At 34.6% G+C, this 17649-nt stretch overlaps 3 protein-coding genes and 2 non-coding genes across 5 annotated transcripts; 3 read left to right on the plus strand and 2 right to left on the minus strand.

Moving 5' to 3' along the window:
- Positions 1–173: 173 nt before the first annotated feature.
- Positions 174–2261, minus strand: LOC140061121 (uncharacterized). The gene is made up of 4 exons (XM_072107572.1): positions 2138–2261; positions 1801–1898; positions 1373–1503; positions 174–694 (listed from the first exon to the last, which is right to left on the minus strand). Exons 1-4 carry the CDS (start codon positions 2178–2180, stop codon positions 553–555), a joined length of 414 nt encoding a protein of 137 aa, XP_071963673.1. The 5' UTR covers positions 2181–2261; the 3' UTR covers positions 174–552.
- Positions 2250–8662, plus strand: LOC140061119 (protein phosphatase 1 regulatory subunit 36-like). The gene is made up of 15 exons (XM_072107570.1): positions 2250–2633; positions 2899–2966; positions 3291–3371; positions 3785–3909; positions 4224–4290; positions 4639–4737; positions 4969–5109; positions 5277–5402; positions 6001–6159; positions 6320–6349; positions 6955–7044; positions 7138–7191; positions 7318–7422; positions 7554–7603; positions 7872–8662. The coding sequence occupies exons 1-15, from the start codon at positions 2610–2612 to the stop codon at positions 7940–7942; spliced, it is 1290 nt and encodes a 429-aa protein (XP_071963671.1). The 5' UTR covers positions 2250–2609; the 3' UTR covers positions 7943–8662.
- Positions 3007–3079, plus strand: Trnav-uac (transfer RNA valine (anticodon UAC)). The gene has a single exon. It is a non-coding gene; the product is annotated as a tRNA-Val (tRNA).
- A 75-nt stretch (positions 8663–8737) lies between the features above and the next one.
- Positions 8738–8809, minus strand: Trnae-uuc (transfer RNA glutamic acid (anticodon UUC)). The gene has a single exon. It is a non-coding gene; the product is annotated as a tRNA-Glu (tRNA).
- Positions 8810–12499: 3690 nt separating this feature from the next.
- Positions 12500–17172, plus strand: LOC140060155 (uncharacterized). The gene is made up of 4 exons (XM_072106249.1): positions 12500–12537; positions 12999–14612; positions 14972–15205; positions 15498–17172. Exons 2-4 carry the CDS (start codon positions 13001–13003, stop codon positions 16418–16420), a joined length of 2769 nt encoding a protein of 922 aa, XP_071962350.1. The 5' UTR covers positions 12500–12537; positions 12999–13000; the 3' UTR covers positions 16421–17172.
- The last annotated feature ends 477 nt before the right edge of the window (positions 17173–17649 follow it).

The following is a 17649-nucleotide window of genomic DNA, read 5'->3' on the forward strand; positions in this document are numbered from 1 at the left end:
TGCTAACGCACGAAACGTTGGTAAGTTTTAACGTTTATTTTTCACCTTCATGAAAAACGAAAATTTGATTTCAAAAACATTTTGGGAAGGAGATGAATTTTTTCAATTTTATACGATTAATTAGCAAGCTCGATACAAATATGATCATCATATGCCCTACAAAATTTATTTATTCAAATATGCAAGACTACAAATAGGTATGTACATTTTTATATATTTTTTTACCACAACAATACAATATGAAATGTTTGTAATTGTAATGTAATTAATATTTAGAGCCTTTTTTATAAGGCTGTGTGGACATTTTTGTTTAAAAAAGATATTCAAAATTTCATCAATTAACAATTTTTTTAAATACAATTTAAATTGTACTGTATTCAAATTATTTACACTATATAAAAATAAAGGTTGATTAAAAAATTTAAAATATTTTCCACCAGGGACTGATTTTCCACTACACATCTTTTAGTAACCATGGCAAGAATGGCTTTATTGTTTGGTGAGGTGTAAGAGCAGAAGATGGAATGGCATCCTGATTCCAGATGGCTTCACTCAGGCTTTCAGAAGATCTGCAAATCTTTCTACAGCTAGGACTGCTTTATTGTTCATAACCGGTGAGGAGTAGGAGCAAATGATGCAACCAGTTGGAATTCTACAGATGATAAGTCCAGCATCACTGCTCTTGGCATACAGGCTATCAACAACAAATAAGAGGGTTTAGTGTTGTTCTATTTATGTATTTACCACAATGAACAAGAAGGACTTCTTACTGCTACTGTATTGGCATTTGATCTTAACTTCAGCAATGTGCAACAATCCTATCAATATCATCTATTTCATATAGGTTTATCAGAAGATCAAGAACTTGAGCACGGTCGCTCGATCAGGCCCATTTAAAATTGATCAGACTCATAAAGATGATCTTATCTTCTTTATTATACACTTTACATAACTAAACTCCCACAAATAAGCTTTTCTTTTCTATTAAAAATATGACATGGTTAGTATTCCAGCACCGGAACTCAACTGCCCGTTGTAGCGAGATTTTAAACCTAAACAAAAACATCCCTCTAGGCAATGGTGGGTAAAGACGATGGTCAATACAATTTTTTTCATTTAAAACAAAAATTTACAAAATTGATTGAGAATTTAACCTACTAAACCCACTAGAAGACCCCTAGCCGCAGAGTACCACACCATTAAGCCAGCCAACCAGTCGGAAAAATTGGTGTGAAACTTTGTATATGAGGTTATAAAAATGTGCATGCATGAGCGATTTTTAATTGACCATTCAATTGCGTTGATTCTGCTGGTATCCTAACCACTTTCTTAAAAATATTTTTGCAGAAGTGAATCCAAAACAACACTGTACCTATTAAGTGTCTTATTGTAAATATAAAACTTAGTTTTATCACTTCTGCTGTTTATTGCTAGCTCTATTGTATCACATTGTACTGCCTGCTGCCCAGAATTACACACATCTTGAAGGCTCTTCCATTCAGACTTAAAAAGAAATATATAAATGTTAAAATATATTGCAATATTTTAGTTAAAGCTTGGTTCCCACTGATAAACCTGAAATGTTGCTTGTGCATTGAATCTAAAGTGCAAACCAAGTTTAAACTGGTATATAAATTATAAAATATTAATTGAAAAATATTGTACTGTAAATTGATTATTTATGTGATTAAAAAAATAAAGCCATTTCTGGCTATATTATTTAATTAAATTGACATACTGTAGTTCTATGAGCATAGAGATATAATAAATATTAAATAAAATAATATTTAATAAAATCACCTTTTCAATGTTTTCTAGCTTTCCTTGTGAATACAGTTTACATCCTCGTTTGGACAGCAAACAAACTCCATCTACTAAACCAGTTTTAAGTAGATTTTCTATATATGAAAAAACCACAATTTATTTTATTACAATAAAGCTTACGTAAAGAAACGTCCTGTCTGCCCTTTACAATCATCACCTAGCCTATCCTATCTGCCTCCTCTCTGCTAGCCTACTACTAGTACTAGGCCTAGCTACCTAAATGAATGACTCGAAAACAACTAGGCCTAGGCCTAGGCCTACTGTATAATTATGTTATTTCAAACTAAATAGATCACGCTATGTAAACAAATACCTGTGAGAAAAGATTCCCAAGAACTACATGCTTTTTCACTCATTTAGCTCTTTTGAAGAGGTACGTGAAAACTACAAACTTAAAACTTTTGTTTTTAATATTTTTGTTTTGAAATAAATCATTGGGCATGTGCTAAAAATAGAAACTAATTGAATGGCTTTAAATTCGTTCTGGGCCGCATATATTAATGTGTGTAGCGCATGTGTACGTCGTACGTATAAAAATAATCAATTATTTCGTGCTATCGATTACGCTATTAAGCGCATTTCTTTTACTAAAAATTGTAGTAAATAGTAATATGTCAGTTAATACAGTTCAACTTTTTCATATTCTATTTCTATTAATTAAAGTATTCATCAGAGAGAGAGTTTATTGATATACCGCCCTCAGGAGGTTGCTATGATAAATAGAGAAAGCGGAGTCAAATTTCAGTCACAATTTTGAACGGTATAGGCCTAGCCTAGGCCTAACTATGGCAAAACAAGAGGTTGTAAGCGTAAGTTTTCAAATGCATTTATACAGAAAGTAAAAAAACTAATGTATATTATATATATGTCTATCTCATTGAATTGAATTACTTGTTTTACTACTAAAACTACAATTTAAAGTTCGGTCGCATCCGCGATACGGCGAAAATAAAAATTAGAACGCCTCTTTTCAGAGAGACAGAGAGTCTCTCACTTATCAGATACACTGAAAGGCCAGTTTTTGAACATTTCCTAATATTAAATTAAAGATTTTTTCCTTTTTCCTCCCATTAGACTCCGTCTCCTAGCAAAGGCCATTGGTACTGGAAAGACGAAACACAGACGCTGGAATTCCAAGCAAAGTATGCTCATGATGTTTAGAAATCCAATTAATTTAACAATGGTTTCGTGGTGTAGTGGTTATCACGTCTGCTTTACACGCAGAAGGTCCCCGGTTCGAACCCGGGCGGAACCTACTTTTTTTTTATTATAATTAATAGAACTCAAAATCCAGTAAATTTATTTAATTCAATTTTAAACATTTTTCACAATTTTTGCTTTCTTTTTTTTATATGGAAAATAAACTTTTAAATTTAAGCAGTCCCAATTTTGTTAAAGGTTTTTTTTAAACAATTGCGTATCATAACCATTTCATTTTTTAAGCATTTTCTTCATTCTCATCCCAGCATAACTCATATCAATGAAAAGGATAGAAAAAACAGGCGATCAAAAAATATTACATTCGCTGATGCAGGAAAGAGAGACAGGTATTTTGATATATATTTTTTATGTTTCTTTTTTATCTAATTATTTAGTAATTATTATTTTCTATATTAAAATAAATAGAAGAATACTTTATGATAATAAGCCCAAAATAAATGAAAAATGAAGTATAATAAAATCAGACTTTAAATAGACTATTTTGTAATTTTAATTGGTTATTCACTTATGTAAAAAAAAAAAAATTATTTCACTTATAAAAAGATTTAAAAAAAGAAGTCAGAGTGAACTATTAGGTGACACTGAAATGGCATTTAAAAAAAAACAATTAGAAAAAAAAAATCTTTAGGGGACAATATTATCTAATTACTCAAAATTATTTAACCAGGAAAAAACTAAATTGAATTGGAATGAAAACTTTTCCCTCAATTAATAATGCATTTTCTTTTGAATACATTAGAGCTACACCAGTCAAGATGGAGAAAGGTCAGGGAGCTGGGGGAAGAGGTCATCGGGGACTGACTAATAAATCAAATATGAAGGGAGCAACCAAGGAAACTACTGTGACGCTTGAAAGAATAAAAGGTAAAAGTTCATTTATTATTTATGTGTGTTTTGTATTTTTTGTATTCACGAAAACAACATGACCAAACTAATATTTTATACTGTACATACTTTTAATGTCGATGTTATGGTTTTTTTGGACTGTGTTTTGTGAATTCTAAAGGTGATGTGTCCTAAAGTAAATACTGTAAATAAAGAATATAATATCTAACTTTAAATTGTCCATTTTGTAGTTTAAAAAAACCAAAAGTTCACTTATAATTCACAATAAATGATACGTCATGCTAAAGCAATCAGAATTTTTAACATAAATTTTATTCTTTTGTTTCTAATAGATGTTACACTCGCAAGTTTAAATGAAGTGAATTTTTCAACTGAGCTTTTTGAAATGAGTTTATTAAGGTAAGAATACATTTTAAATCATTAAATAAACACAATTTAAAAATGTACTATATTGTCTCTTACGATTGTTTTTTATTTTATGCGCAACCAACAGCAAGCAACTCGCAAATTGCAGGATGGAAAAACTATTTTATAATGTATCATCATGCTTATAAACTAAAGTCCTATTTGAGACTTAGGGATTGGAGTTGAAAGAGTTGTGAGTTACAACCATGACACTCAGGATTGAACCCTGGACCCTAAGATTGGAAGGAAAGCATGTTAACCACACTCCAATATTTAATATTAAAATTAAAAATCAATGATTGTGTACTGTATCTGAATGTTTCATACAAATTTGTCTTTTAGTCTTGAACAATTTGATGTGTTTTTACTTGGCCTTCTCAACTATTTTGCATCGTTCTTTGATAAGATTGCTCTTGAGAATAAACCAAAACCTATGACCACGTAAGTAAGCAAGACATTAGTTGGTGCAGTTTGTTGTTTAAAGAACCTAGTACATCTTCCCAGACGAGTAAGGGGTGACCCCGGTGTACTAGTACACACACAGCCACTGGCACTCACAGCCATTCATCATAACTGGGTCCTCTGGAAGGCCAGTCATTGTCATTGAAGAGGTTACTGACCCAGTATAAATAAATAATAATAAAAGAAAAACGTTTTTCTATTTAAATTTAGTGAACCTAGCCAAAAGGAAAAGAAAGAAATGGCAAGCATAATTGGTAGGATGGATGCTACTCAGAAAGGCCTAGCACAGAGCTATTGTGTTCTTGTCTTAGGCCTAGGATTGCAATCTCACCATCACATGGCCTGTGGAGGGTAAGACATTTATATAACAAAATAATTTAGCAATGATAAATTGCTTTAATTTACTAATCAGAAAACATATCTAATAATTGAATCAAGCTATTAAACCTATAACAACTTTGATTGAATGTTTTAGCTTTTACATCTTTTCAAATGTATTTATCACTTTTGTTTCTCAGAAGTCGAGTGTCATCAACTTACAGAGATAGATTAATGTATGAGTCATTGTATAAGTTTTGTGTCTATGTTGTTTGGATTGCATTTAGAAGGAGAGACTATGATGTTATTCATAAAGAAGTTGGAAGGTAAATTTCTCCAGTAAAAGAAAGACGAATGATTTTTCGTTTTGCGACAACAAGACTCTCCCTTAGCAGAAATGGTCCACAGGCCTGTCAAGAGTGTCAGCCCATAAAACACACAATTGTAATTTGATTATATTAACTACCCATCAAATATAACCCAAGGGTACAATTAGGTCATTTACAACAAGGTCACCTGGACAGCTCATGAAAATTCCTACATGGTTTTCAGCAATTTCTGTAGTAAAGTGTCTGTCGCACTCCAGCTGGCCTCTCATGTGTGTCAAGATAAACAATCAGAACTGGTAAATTGTTTAAAACAGACCAAGATTTATTACCCGGATTTTTTAAAAAACCCGGGTGAAATGGACTGATTCTGCTAAGGGAGAGAAATGCCTAATGCATGCTATGACGTTGCTTGCAGGGAAGGTGGGATGTGCTTCCACGCTCTGTTAAACTACAAATACATTTTGGTGTCAACGACACATCATTGCGTAGGTTCTACTGTAGGTCGCGGCAAACCGAAAGCCCTCTACTAATGCTGTGGTGGTTGCAACTGTGTCATTCTGCTTACAATGTTTTTATGGTATATTGTTACTTACAGATTACTTAGATCAGATGTGTTCAACCCAGCACTACGTGTTAAGAACGCACCAGCAGAGGATGATTTAGTCGATACTGAGAAAAAATATCAAACAGAAATTGACTATGAGAAATGGAAGAGTGACTTTCTTGCACCAGCACAACATAGAAAAACGAAACCGTGAGTTTTGTATGGGTGTTTAGTTTGTAAACCCAGTATAACTGAAGTTAAAATTACACCTTCTTATGTTACAATGAGAAGTTGAATCAGAATATTAGTATTTTAGAAATCATCTGTTATTATTATATTATTTCAATTATACAGTACTTTTATTTTATAGAAAACGCCCTGCCATCACTTCAATTATTAAGTAAGTACCGCAACATTAGGGAGGTTTTGCAACCTTACGAATACGATAACGAAAACGGATACGTCATACATTTATGAAACTTTTGAGCTGATCCCCATTTCATATTCGTAAAGCGTATTCGTGTTGACGAATATCACCAGTCATATTCGTAACTACAAAACGAGTATAGTTTTTGATCTATTTGCACATTTTGCATTTGAATCAGGAATGATTCATGATTATAATATAATTATAGATTTATTGAAAGTAATTTACTATTAATTTACTAAAACGCCAAATCAATTTTGATAAATAGCAGTTTTTAAAGTCCTCACTCGCTTTGATGTTACGCTAGGCCTAGGCAGCCAAGCACCAAGCAACTTCGCTCAAATTTACCGCAGTCATATTTTGGACGTGCCTCAATATTTCGTTGCCATGCGAAACAGATTTTTTTATGGCTTACGAAAACGAATACGTGTGCGTGACGTATCCGTTTTCGTTATCGTATTCGTAAGATTGCGAAACCTCTCTATTATTTTTAAATTACTAAGACCACAAATACAGTACCTGTACTCTTGTAACAAAAGTTTTTCACTGGTAATAAAGTTGTTCTTTTTTTGTTTTAGCCAAAGATCACCAATGTTAGTGTCTGTGTTACCAACTCCAAAGGAAGAGTCAAATTGGTTGTTCAACACTCACAAACCAAATCATTCAGGGTAATTACAAATTCATCACCTACCTGGCTTAGTGAGCTTAAATTTTAATTTTTCTTTTACTGTAAATTAAATAAGATCTGGATTTCCCTTTAGAAATATGAATATTCATGAAGACAAGATTGCATTTGGTACAAAACTCTCTAAAAGGTAAGTTACTATGTTATTGATTTTGACTGTACTTTGAATGTTTTGTAATAGCGTCATGCATTTGTTTTGTTCTGCTGAGGCCAGATGTTCAATTGTTTGTAATTTTCTGTTGTATTTGTATTATAGAGTTGGTATATTGGGAGAACCATTAAGTGGATTCAACCAAAACACACTTGCAGCAGTTGGATCAGAACATGACGAAGAGCGAGAGGACATCGAGTCTAGGAGAGGGTAACTTAGATGCTTTAATTAAATCTATCACATTGAGACTGATGTAGGCCTATGTCATTATGTTCTTGTATGAGTCAGAACTTATCTATAGGGTTAATCAAACCAGCATTTAAAATTATTTTTTTTAATAGGTCAATTTTTGGAAGTGCTCTTTCCAAGAATAGTACACCAGCACCACATGGTAAATAACCTTTCACTTTAGCACTGTTATTTAGTTAGAGGCCGGTTCAGATAAGTTGTGTTGCTAGCGGTATTATAATCTTTCACAATTGAAGCTAAACCCTAAAACAGCTGTGAATACTGCCACTACAATAGTTCTGTGATAATCAACATGATGATTGAGGGAAATCATAACGATGAAGATGATATAACATACTGGCTTTTATCATTTGTTATTCAATTTGTTAATTAACATTAGAACATTAATTAAAATGTGTTTTTTTTAACAGGTCTTAGTAGGCAGCTGACAGATGTATCACATGCTGTGACTGATGTGTTTTCTGATATGGAAGATGACTAAAATTATATGTCCTAGTTGGCTGTCCATACTCATTAGTATGGGGAGTGTACAGCTTTCCTCCAATCAACAATGCTCACCTCACTTAGTTGCTGTCCATACTAAACTTATGAGCGCAAGCAAAATTGATGTGTTTGGGTTTAGTTTAGCAGCTTCCAGAAGTCGGATTATTTTTGTTAATTTTTTAGCCTACTACGGTTTGTTTAATTCACCAGTTTAGATTTTGTGGGTCAAACATGACTGGTCCTAATTTGTGTTTTTGTTTTTGTTTTTGGATGGGTTGTAAAATGTACTTATACTATTATTTATTATTTTTTTATAATTATGGGTTTTTTAATTTAATTTTGCATTGATTGATTTATAAAAAGGTAATTCAAAATTGTGTGAAAATAGCTACTGATCTGATTTATACTAAGTAAATTAATATAAGTGTAGAATGGTTTAATATTAATATGTTGAAATTAATATTTTAAGAAAATAATATAAATGAAATTTTTATATAATATTGTATATAATTTTGGAGGAAATTGTTTGTTTAATATTAATCTGTATATATTACATTTAATTACTGTACAATAAATTATTTTCACACAAGAAACTATTGTGATATTGTACATACGGATCCCGTACATACTTACGGATTACGTTTTCTTGCGTTCCCTATTTGAAAAGAAAATTACATCTGAATATTTTTGATAAGAAAAAAAAACTTAGTGTGATACTTTCTGTCGACAGTTACTTTAAAATATATTCTAAATTTTAAAGTTTAAAAATAAGTATTTAAAATAAAAAGGAAGTTTCCCGTGCCGGGAATCGAACCCGGGCCGCGTGGGTGAAAACCACGAATCCTAACCACTAGACCACACGGGACTACTTGTTCGACATCGTGTTATATGCGTCACTGATCTAATCAATGATACGCTCAGGCAATGAGTAATTGTCTAGTTCGCTGATTGGTCAATTGTCTTTGTATTGACCCCATGGCAACGAAAAATGACATATGTAAATTGCTGTTAAAGATCATGGAACATGGTATTTGATGTTTATGTAAAATAGTAGTATTATAGTTGTTCTCCTTGATGGATATTAAACAGACAATAAATTAAAAGTTTTCAGGACATAATTAAAGTGTTTTCTGCTATTTCGCGCAACTGCTCTCAGTTCACGACTATTCGGGTTTTTTCGGCATTTTCCGGTAACCTCTGATAGTGACGTCATAAGATGAAGAAACTTTTTCGCCCGCCTGAGCTGTACACTGTACAAACTAGGATGTCAACACGTATTGCGTATGATTTTGACAGTTCTTCGTCAGAGGAATTAGAAGAGGAAACATTGATAGTGGAATGCAAAACTGAGGAGAATGAAGGAGAAACTATTTTGTTTAACAATCGAAATATTGAATGGAATGTCGATGAAATTAATTCGGCCGTACATGTACGAGCCCGATTGTAGTTCTGACGATTCTTCATCATCAGAAGATGGCGACGGTGACCTAGCTAGGCCTAGGCCTACCTACAATTCAAGCAGAGAATATTCAACTTCAAACCCAGTTATTAAATTGGTTAGTAGTACTATCTCTTTTATTAAAAATTAATGTATAACTTTATTGTATAATTAACAATTCCCTAGTAGATAACTAAACTACGATATTCTTCCGTCATGCCAGTGTTTGTATTGTGGCTTAGTTAGGCCTACCCCTAGCCTAGATAGAGGCTAGGCCCTACTGTACTTTACTCCAATTCATGCGGCTAGCCCTCTCACCGGCGACGGTCGGCTATCGTCTATAAGCCTACGGCCGGCTATCGTCTATAAGCCTACGGCCTAGATTGAATTTTTTTAACAAAATAAAGATTAGGCTAAATTGAATCGTAGAAAGCAAAAATGTACATTACGGTATTAGACTGACCATTTTATTTAACAAATTTGCACTTTGTTGTTTGAAATAGGCCTAGGGTAGGCCTAGATAGATAGGCCCACCCCTAAGGCTAGCCAAGATGCAGATTTATTTTCCTATTTCACACACAATACATTAAATTAATCATTAATAATCACTAAAACTTTAAAAATATTTAATATAGCGCCCTATAAATTGTGACATCTCAGAATATTGTAGCGCTCTAGAGCGCTACAATATTATTATTACAAAATATTTTTGTTTTTATAATACAGGTGTGATTGTGGCCATTGCCAGATGCTACCCACGTATCGCGAATGTCGATGTTGCCAGGAAGTAGGCCCTATTATTTATTAATCATAGGCTGGAGGAAGGTCAGACAATTTACAATACGGAGAAGCCTACATATGCATCACTGAACATCCTGGATTCACTGCTGCCTGTTTGAATTTGCATGTGTTGGAAATTGCATGGCTGCATTACCGCCAACAGTATGACACACCTGTTGAAGCCTCAAAACATAAACGTCTGAGACATATTGCGTACCGGCAACTCGCCAGATGGTGTTGGGGGTTTTTGGGCCGAAACCTAAGGGTAGTCTTAGTAGTAGTATGGAAGATGATTTCCAGTTTGCTGGATTTTTGGATTGAGTAAACATTTAGCACCAACTTGTATTGAGATTACAATTAACCACATACAATTATTTACTGTACTTCATAAAGGAAAGTATTGTACACTGTATCTGATAGAAATAAAATGATCAAATAGAAATAAAATATACATTTCTCTGACACAATTTATTAAAAAATTATGCACACAAGTGATTATTTTGTTTATAAAACTGTTGGCTCTGGATTGTGGCGCTGTATCCACATAAACAAATGGCTTTGAATCTTTCACTAAAAAAACGAAATAATGATTTATAATAAAAAGCATGATGGAATGTATCTCATTTCTTGGAGTATGTATTATACTTCTTATTTGAAGTTGATCAGTGGACCTTTTGGCTGCTGATTTATTTACTGCATAATTTTTGCCTTAGTTGTTCACATTTGGAAATCTTGTGAAGTGGTTGGCAATAGCGGTCTCTTTGTCGGGGCGTTCAAATCCTGAACAGAGTTGGGGTGGCGCATCAACAACATCAACATCTTCTGCTGTCCCTTCAACAATGCTCATTACCTCCAAGATGAGGTCATCCACATACCCTGCGAAATAATAATACGGTACTGTAAGAACAAAATCATTTGTAAAAGTGCAATAAGATTATATAATTTATAATTTGACTTTTCTAAAGCAAATTTCAAATGGTTCAATTTTTGTTCAAATCAATAGAGAATATAGTGCAATCTGTCATGCAACTTACAAATTATTGCAGTCAGCTTGTGCACAAGCTTTATTTTTATGAGGGCAGAACAACTCCCCACCTGAACTATTATGCTGGGGCTTTCAACACAGTACTACTAGCCTAGGCCCTTTGTGTTGCTGATTTTAAAACCGAATTAATCACCTAGGCCTACTACTCTACTAGGCCTATACTAGAAAGAAGTACTACCTAGGCCTACCTTTTATTTAGTTAATCGACACAACAACTTCAGTTTTACTAATTTTTTATTGCGTTTAAAAACACGATAATAATGCATTCGTATAACTGACTGTAACTAACCATTCCAAAGTTTGGGTCCGTAATTGAAAATGTAAACCTAGGCCTAGGCCTAAGACCATGTATTGTTGGTCTGGTCAATTTCCCCACGACGTTCTTCGCCGCCTTCGCGTTGGTCCGCCTCGCCTTCAGAATCGGTGAGATCGGGCTCTCATATAGGCCTACGGTTGAATTAAATAATTGCATTCAATAACACTTTCTTGCGTATCCATAACGTCGTCTCCTTCATCTTCATCAATTTCGAATTCATAATGGATAGTTTCCTCTTCAAAATCAGACTCCGAACTGTCGAGATCGTACACTGAATACGTGTTGACATCTTGCCGATACAGTACAGTTTGTATACAAGAGAGATGCGTCGCGACCAGCAGTGCAGCAGTGTGTTCATCTTATGACGTCACGATTTATCGCCTTGGATTTCCTGCTTCCAAATTCGACTTCGGAGATATAAACTCCGATGTATGTAAATCATAAAAAATTCATAATTTACGCTTATAGAATTTATTTTATCAAAACGTACTAATAAAATCAACATATTCAGACCCAAATCAGCCAAAAAACGTTATACATCAAATACCATGTTCCATGATCTTTAAAAAAATGAATTGTTATAAACCTAATTTTATTTAGCAGAGGCCTAATTAATAATTGAAAACGCAACCGGGCCTATAGATCCTTTTAATAGTATTCATAGGCCTAATGAAAATTACAATGCTTGCCATAAATAACAACACAGAAAAAAGAGCTATTTTACTGACTGTCTGTACTTCTATCTATCTTGCAGCGCCTTCGAAATAAAATAAGTTTTTGATTCAGATCATATTCATAAAATAATAATATATAGTCTCTAGCTATACATAAAATATTTTACGCAACATAAAAAAAACGTAACAAATTGTTCTTCAACCACAGTGTGACGTTGGGGGCGTTTCGAATTGTTTTGAGTATTTTTTTTGTGTGAAACAACGAATCGAGAGCGCGATGTTCAACTTGAAATTTACTTATTAAAACAACATTTCCAAAGCACTTGGTATGATTTTATAGGTAAGATTTTTTTAATGAAGTTTTGATGAAACTCCAAATTAATATAGTATTTGTAACGTTACTGGGCATACGTTTTAACTCTTAGTGTAAGCTAAGCCTTTTCGGTGTAGGCCTACTGGATTCTTTAATTTAAGAGGCGATGGGTACATGTCGGTTGTCGTAGAGAGTCTGCTTCAGCCATGGTCACTTCGCCCCAAATTTCTAAAGTTATCACCGCATAATATTACAGTACAGGAGGAACTGACTTCTCTATATAAATCCCCACATATTAGTATACATATAAAATTAGAACTTCATTATGTATAAAAATTAAAAACATGCGCTTGCTTGCGAATACCGGTCCGTAAAAGTGTGTGTTTTAGGTACACTACTGTATTTTTATTCCTCCATCCATACAATGCATACTGGCAGTGGTACTCGAGATAGTATATTGAAATCTTTAGGTTAATTTTTTTCTTCAGGAATGGCTGAACTGGAAACCTTGTTTTCTCTTGAACTGGATGTAGAGTTTGTTCGTGTGCAGGCATCTGGTGTTATCTGCAGAATACCAGCGGTAGCATTCCGGTTGATGGACTACCCAACATTACTTTTACATCACATGAGTCCAGTTAATGTTCAAAGAGTAAAAGACACGATCTCTGAAAATCAACCAGAAGGCCCAATGCCATCTCAGTTGAAAGAACTTAAAGACCACAGAGGAAACTTTGTTTTCAAGAAAGGAAAATCTTGCTTATTTAAATCAAACATTGACAATTTGGTGGGACATTTAAGCAACACGCCTCTTTATGTCATGGTGCTTGACATGTGGCCAACTGTACCAAAACTTGTCGGAAATTGTTCTGTCCCGCTACAGAATACCATACAGAAGATTAAAGCCGATGTGGAGAGGACTGGTATATCTGTTCCAACTGTTCATGGTGTCAAGGACATTTACAAAGTTTATAGCTTAATGGGAAGTGAAATTGGTTACGTCTCACTTGGATTTAAACTGTTAAGTCTCGGAGCCGGTTTAATATCACACATCCCTGAATCTTCAATCACCAAACCAGTTTCTTCTAAAACTACTGCAGATATTGCTGAAAAAACAGTGTTGCCAACTCCTAAGCAAAAAGAGAATATTGTACTGCAGAACTTAGAAGAGCTGTCTATTGTTGATGAACGTTCAAGAGAAAGAGAAACTGCAAAGGTAACCAGTAATTTATTACGGTCATCTTCGACTCAAACCCGACGACGACTGGTGAAGCCTAGAGCACATACAGAACATAAACATTATGTACATGATGCGGAAAAACAACCTAAAGATGACGATTTAGGTCTTTTCGTAAGCAATACTCTATGTCCACCGCCTCTTTTCTTTAATTCTAAATGCGAAGATTTACAAAAGAAAATTAATCAGACATCTAAAAAAAAAGATTCTAAACCAGAACCAGAAGAAAGTGAAGATTCATCTGTTGGTTTTGTAGAAACTCATTACATCTTTCCATCAGATATTAGTCAACAATCAGTCAGAAAAGTTCACAGAAGAAATCGCTCTAAACCAGCAGTTATTGATTCAAAACCACAAACACAATCGGTTGGCGTTCAGAGTTCTCCAGATGTTAGAAGTATTACATCCAGTCTTATCAACCAGAACCTACCAATTTTAGCTGCCCTAATGAGGGAGCTTTCTGTTCTTCAAAGTAATCGTCCACTAGTAGTGCAGCCAAGTCATCCATCACATCACCAGAGTGTAAGAACACCGACTGTTCCTCTAAGAATGAATGATGAAATGGTAGGCGTGGAAAATGAGTCAGAAAAAGAAGATAGGTTGAAACATACTGATAAAGTGAAAGATGCGAGAAATAAACGACCTACTTCATCTAAGAAGAAGTCTAAATTAACATTTGGTATGACACACTCTCAGAAGCTCAGACTTCAAATGAACAACCCGGAGCAGCTTAAGACTCTAGAGAAAGAGGAATCAAGACAACAGAAGAACAATGGAAGGATGGGGTCCACTTACAAAACCCTACTGACATCTCAGAAAGAGAAAGGGCACAGAAAAGGAAGAGATAGATTTGATGCATTTGCTCAAGGTAAGTCTAGTGTGTAAAGCTCTGTCTACATTATCAAATTTATGTGATAACAATACTTGGACATATCGCTACCATATTTGGGCACATCATACTTTTTTTGTCAAACTAGTTTGATAGTGTAGACAGAACTTTACTATACAGCAACCTGTTATTAGTTTTTTGCTAGGACTGACGACCAACCTAAGGTCAGGTCAATCAATGTGTCGTTGGTTATCGCCTGAACCTTCAAACCTGTATAGAGGTGAGGAGCGAGGATGTCCCAATATTCCCGCATCCGCACTGAATGAACATAGTTTAGTCGTCGATCGTCCGTAATTCCTTTTTGACTATAATTTAATTTATGGCATATTATTTTGTAGAGAAAGACGAGTTGGAAAGCAACAAGGAAAATGAAACACTTTATGTTCAACCAAGACAGAGACCTGTACCAGCACCTAGGCAATCAAAAGAAAGTTTGTCAAGCAAGAGTAATACAGAAAGAACATCTGAAGTAAAAGATGAAATTCAAAGTTATATGAGTGTTAGAGGTATTGATAAAAGTACTGATCAAGAAGAGTCAGTAAATGAAGAAAATAGTTGTCATAGCTCTAAAGGTAATTTTATTTCTGCATCAAAGAAAAGCTCACTATACTGCTTGTTGGCTTATGTTTGTGTATGAAAATGTATAGAAATGCTTGGCTGTGCATCCCACCTTTAAAGACTTTCAGCTAGTCTAATGGTTATTTTAGAGCCTTGCACCCAGCCAAAGAAACCTCTGGGCACCCTGAAAATTAATAGTTTCCCCACCACTTGACTTCTCTAGCCACAACTCAGAACATTTCAATTTTGAGTTGTGTGTAAACTACTATGTTGCTGTTTTACATTTCTTTATTTTGTTTTTTAAAGATCAAAGTGAGGCAAGCAGTCGGATAATAGAGGTACATATACCAAGTGTTTCAAATGACGAAATTTTTGACGATGAATCCAACATAACAAGTGACTTTACTGACCAATCAGAGGCTGGTGATATTACAGTTAATCATGTTTCCCCAAAGAAGACTGTACAGGTTCCTGGTTTCAGTGTAGAAACTGAGTCTCAACAAAACAATCCAGAAGGAAAGGATGAGGGAATGGATTTTGATAAAGAAAGAAAACCTTATGACGGTAAAGATAGGAAATTAGCCACAAACCAATCAGTGAGTGTTTATCCAGGCAAGCAGCAAATACGAAGAGTTGAAGTTTTGTCAAAAGACGATTTTAAAACAAAATCTGAAGAATTTGAAGAAGCTGAGGATGATGAAGGAGATGTTCTGGAAGGAGCACATTTTGAAGAGAATTATTCGACTGATTTTGATGCTGTTGAAGATGACCAAGATAGAAAGAATGTTTTGGGATATGCTGAGTTTGAAGGAACGTATTCTTATGATTTTGAAGACCCAGATGCCGGACCACTTGGAGTGGTTGATGATGATGATTACGGAATCGATAGTCTTGCCTCTCTCAGTACAACATCATCGTCGCCAGAAGAATCATCTGCAAGTCAAGTTAGTTTAAGGCAGCCGGTGCCACATGCCAGCAGACTACAGAAGGGAAGTTTAGCGATACCCAAACCAGTGCTTTCTTCAAAGTCTCCTCTGCCAAAGAAGATTAAACAAAATGTTGATGTGTCGATGAACTTAGCAACCGGCGGATCTAGTTTGCAATCGGAATTCTTAACTGGAGATTCAGACATTTACCAGTCAACGATAGGAACTGGTAGAACACGATCCAGTGACGATTATAATCGGTCAAATTCTGACGTACTTTCTGTTAGTAGCAAAGAATTCTAATTGTTGTTTTTAAAGCCCTACATCTTTATTACCACTTAACGTAAAGCGCACCGCACGTAATTTAACCAATCACGATGCGACGAATCATACTAACTGTCAATTGTGATTGGTCAACTCAATTGCGTTGTGCTTACGTCGTTGGCAATGACAAAAGTTTAGATAGCCAGACTTGTAGTGTAGGGTAGGCGTCAGTAGTTGGGCATGGTAAATTGGGCATCAATCTACCGCTAGCAATCAGACAAGCTTGAAGGTCTAGAGTTATGAACACTGGCTAGTCATCTGGTGGTTGTGGGCTCCCCTTGAGTATTCTCAAGTGTTCTAAGAAATCGATGTCAGAGTACGGCAGGCAGAGAGGCAAGATATCAACTGGTATAAACCAGTTATTATTCCATAGATGTAACAATTATATTGTACGCTTGTTGTACTTGCGCTATTAGACACTATTGACCTATTTGATTCATTTTCTAAAGAGCTTTCATTGACATTATATCATAGTTATTGTAGTGAACTATAATTGGATGTACAGTACTAATTGTCAAAGGTAGGTAATAGTTACTTCTAATCACTGCCACTACACAAAGTGTACATACTTGACATTTTTAACCCCACTTAACTTCTTTTAATTTTTTTTAACTGTTCACCTTTATTTGAAATATGATCCGGGAATAAAAATTGGTACAGTATTAACTTTCATGGGACTATTTTGAGATTTATAATGCATTTTCTACTGAATAAAATGCAAAGGACCAATATTGACCGTTGAACGTTTTAAACAATAGAACAATTGGTACTTTTAATTACTGTAGTTGACCAGTACCGTACAGTTGACGCCGCCGATTTTTACGTCGTTTCACTTCGCCGCTTATTCAGCTGCGTACTATTTAATGTGAGTCTACGGCGTGTATTAGATTATTTGCGGTAATTCTGTCTCTTCTAGATCTTTCACAGCACCATCTTCAATTGTCATGAGAATTTCACTACACTCCATATTAATATGACTCAAAAAATAGGCCTATCACTTGAATCGGATCGGATAGTATACTGTAATAAAAAAAAAAGCGCGAGGTCGTATGAACAATTTGAGAAATCCGATCTCATTTCTCGAGCAGCTCTGTGATTGGTTGAGAAGTTTTCGCTTCGCAAAAAGTAGAAACAATTCGAACTAGTAAATTTCGCTGAAGCGAAAAATCAAAGGAACTAGAATTCGTCGAAGAAGAGAGTATGACAGA

This window comes from Antedon mediterranea, chromosome 10 (genome assembly GCF_964355755.1).
Source record: "Antedon mediterranea chromosome 10, ecAntMedi1.1, whole genome shotgun sequence".
NCBI lineage: Eukaryota > Metazoa > Echinodermata > Crinoidea > Comatulida > Antedonidae > Antedon > Antedon mediterranea.

What these genes read in the sequence shown, in the direction of transcription:
- LOC140061121 (XM_072107572.1), bottom strand. Translation starts at nt 2,180, where the DNA reads ATGAGTGAAAAAGCATGTAGTTCTTGGGAATCTTTTCTCACAG. An exon ending in TTGGGAATCTTTTCTCACAG is followed by an intron (nt 1,899 to 2,137) that starts GTATTTGTTTAC and finishes TTTCATATATAG; the next exon opens with AAAATCTACTTAAAACTGGT. An exon ending in TACAATAAGACACTTAATAG is followed by an intron (nt 695 to 1,372) that starts GTACAGTGTTGT and finishes TGTTGTTGATAG; the next exon opens with CCTGTATGCCAAGAGCAGTG.
- LOC140061119 (XM_072107570.1), top strand. Translation starts at nt 2,610, where the DNA reads ATGGCAAAACAAGAGGTTGTAAGC. An exon ending in GACGCTTGAAAGAATAAAAG is followed by an intron (nt 3,910 to 4,223) that starts GTAAAAGTTCAT and finishes TGTTTCTAATAG; the next exon opens with ATGTTACACTCGCAAGTTTA. An exon ending in ATTCATAAAGAAGTTGGAAG is followed by an intron (nt 5,403 to 6,000) that starts GTAAATTTCTCC and finishes TGTTACTTACAG; the next exon opens with ATTACTTAGATCAGATGTGT.
- LOC140060155 (XM_072106249.1), top strand. Translation starts at nt 13,001, where the DNA reads ATGGCTGAACTGGAAACCTTGTTTTCTCTTGAACTGGATGTAGAGTTT. An exon ending in ATTTGATGCATTTGCTCAAG is followed by an intron (nt 14,613 to 14,971) that starts GTAAGTCTAGTG and finishes ATTATTTTGTAG; the next exon opens with AGAAAGACGAGTTGGAAAGC. An exon ending in TAGTTGTCATAGCTCTAAAG is followed by an intron (nt 15,206 to 15,497) that starts GTAATTTTATTT and finishes TGTTTTTTAAAG; the next exon opens with ATCAAAGTGAGGCAAGCAGT.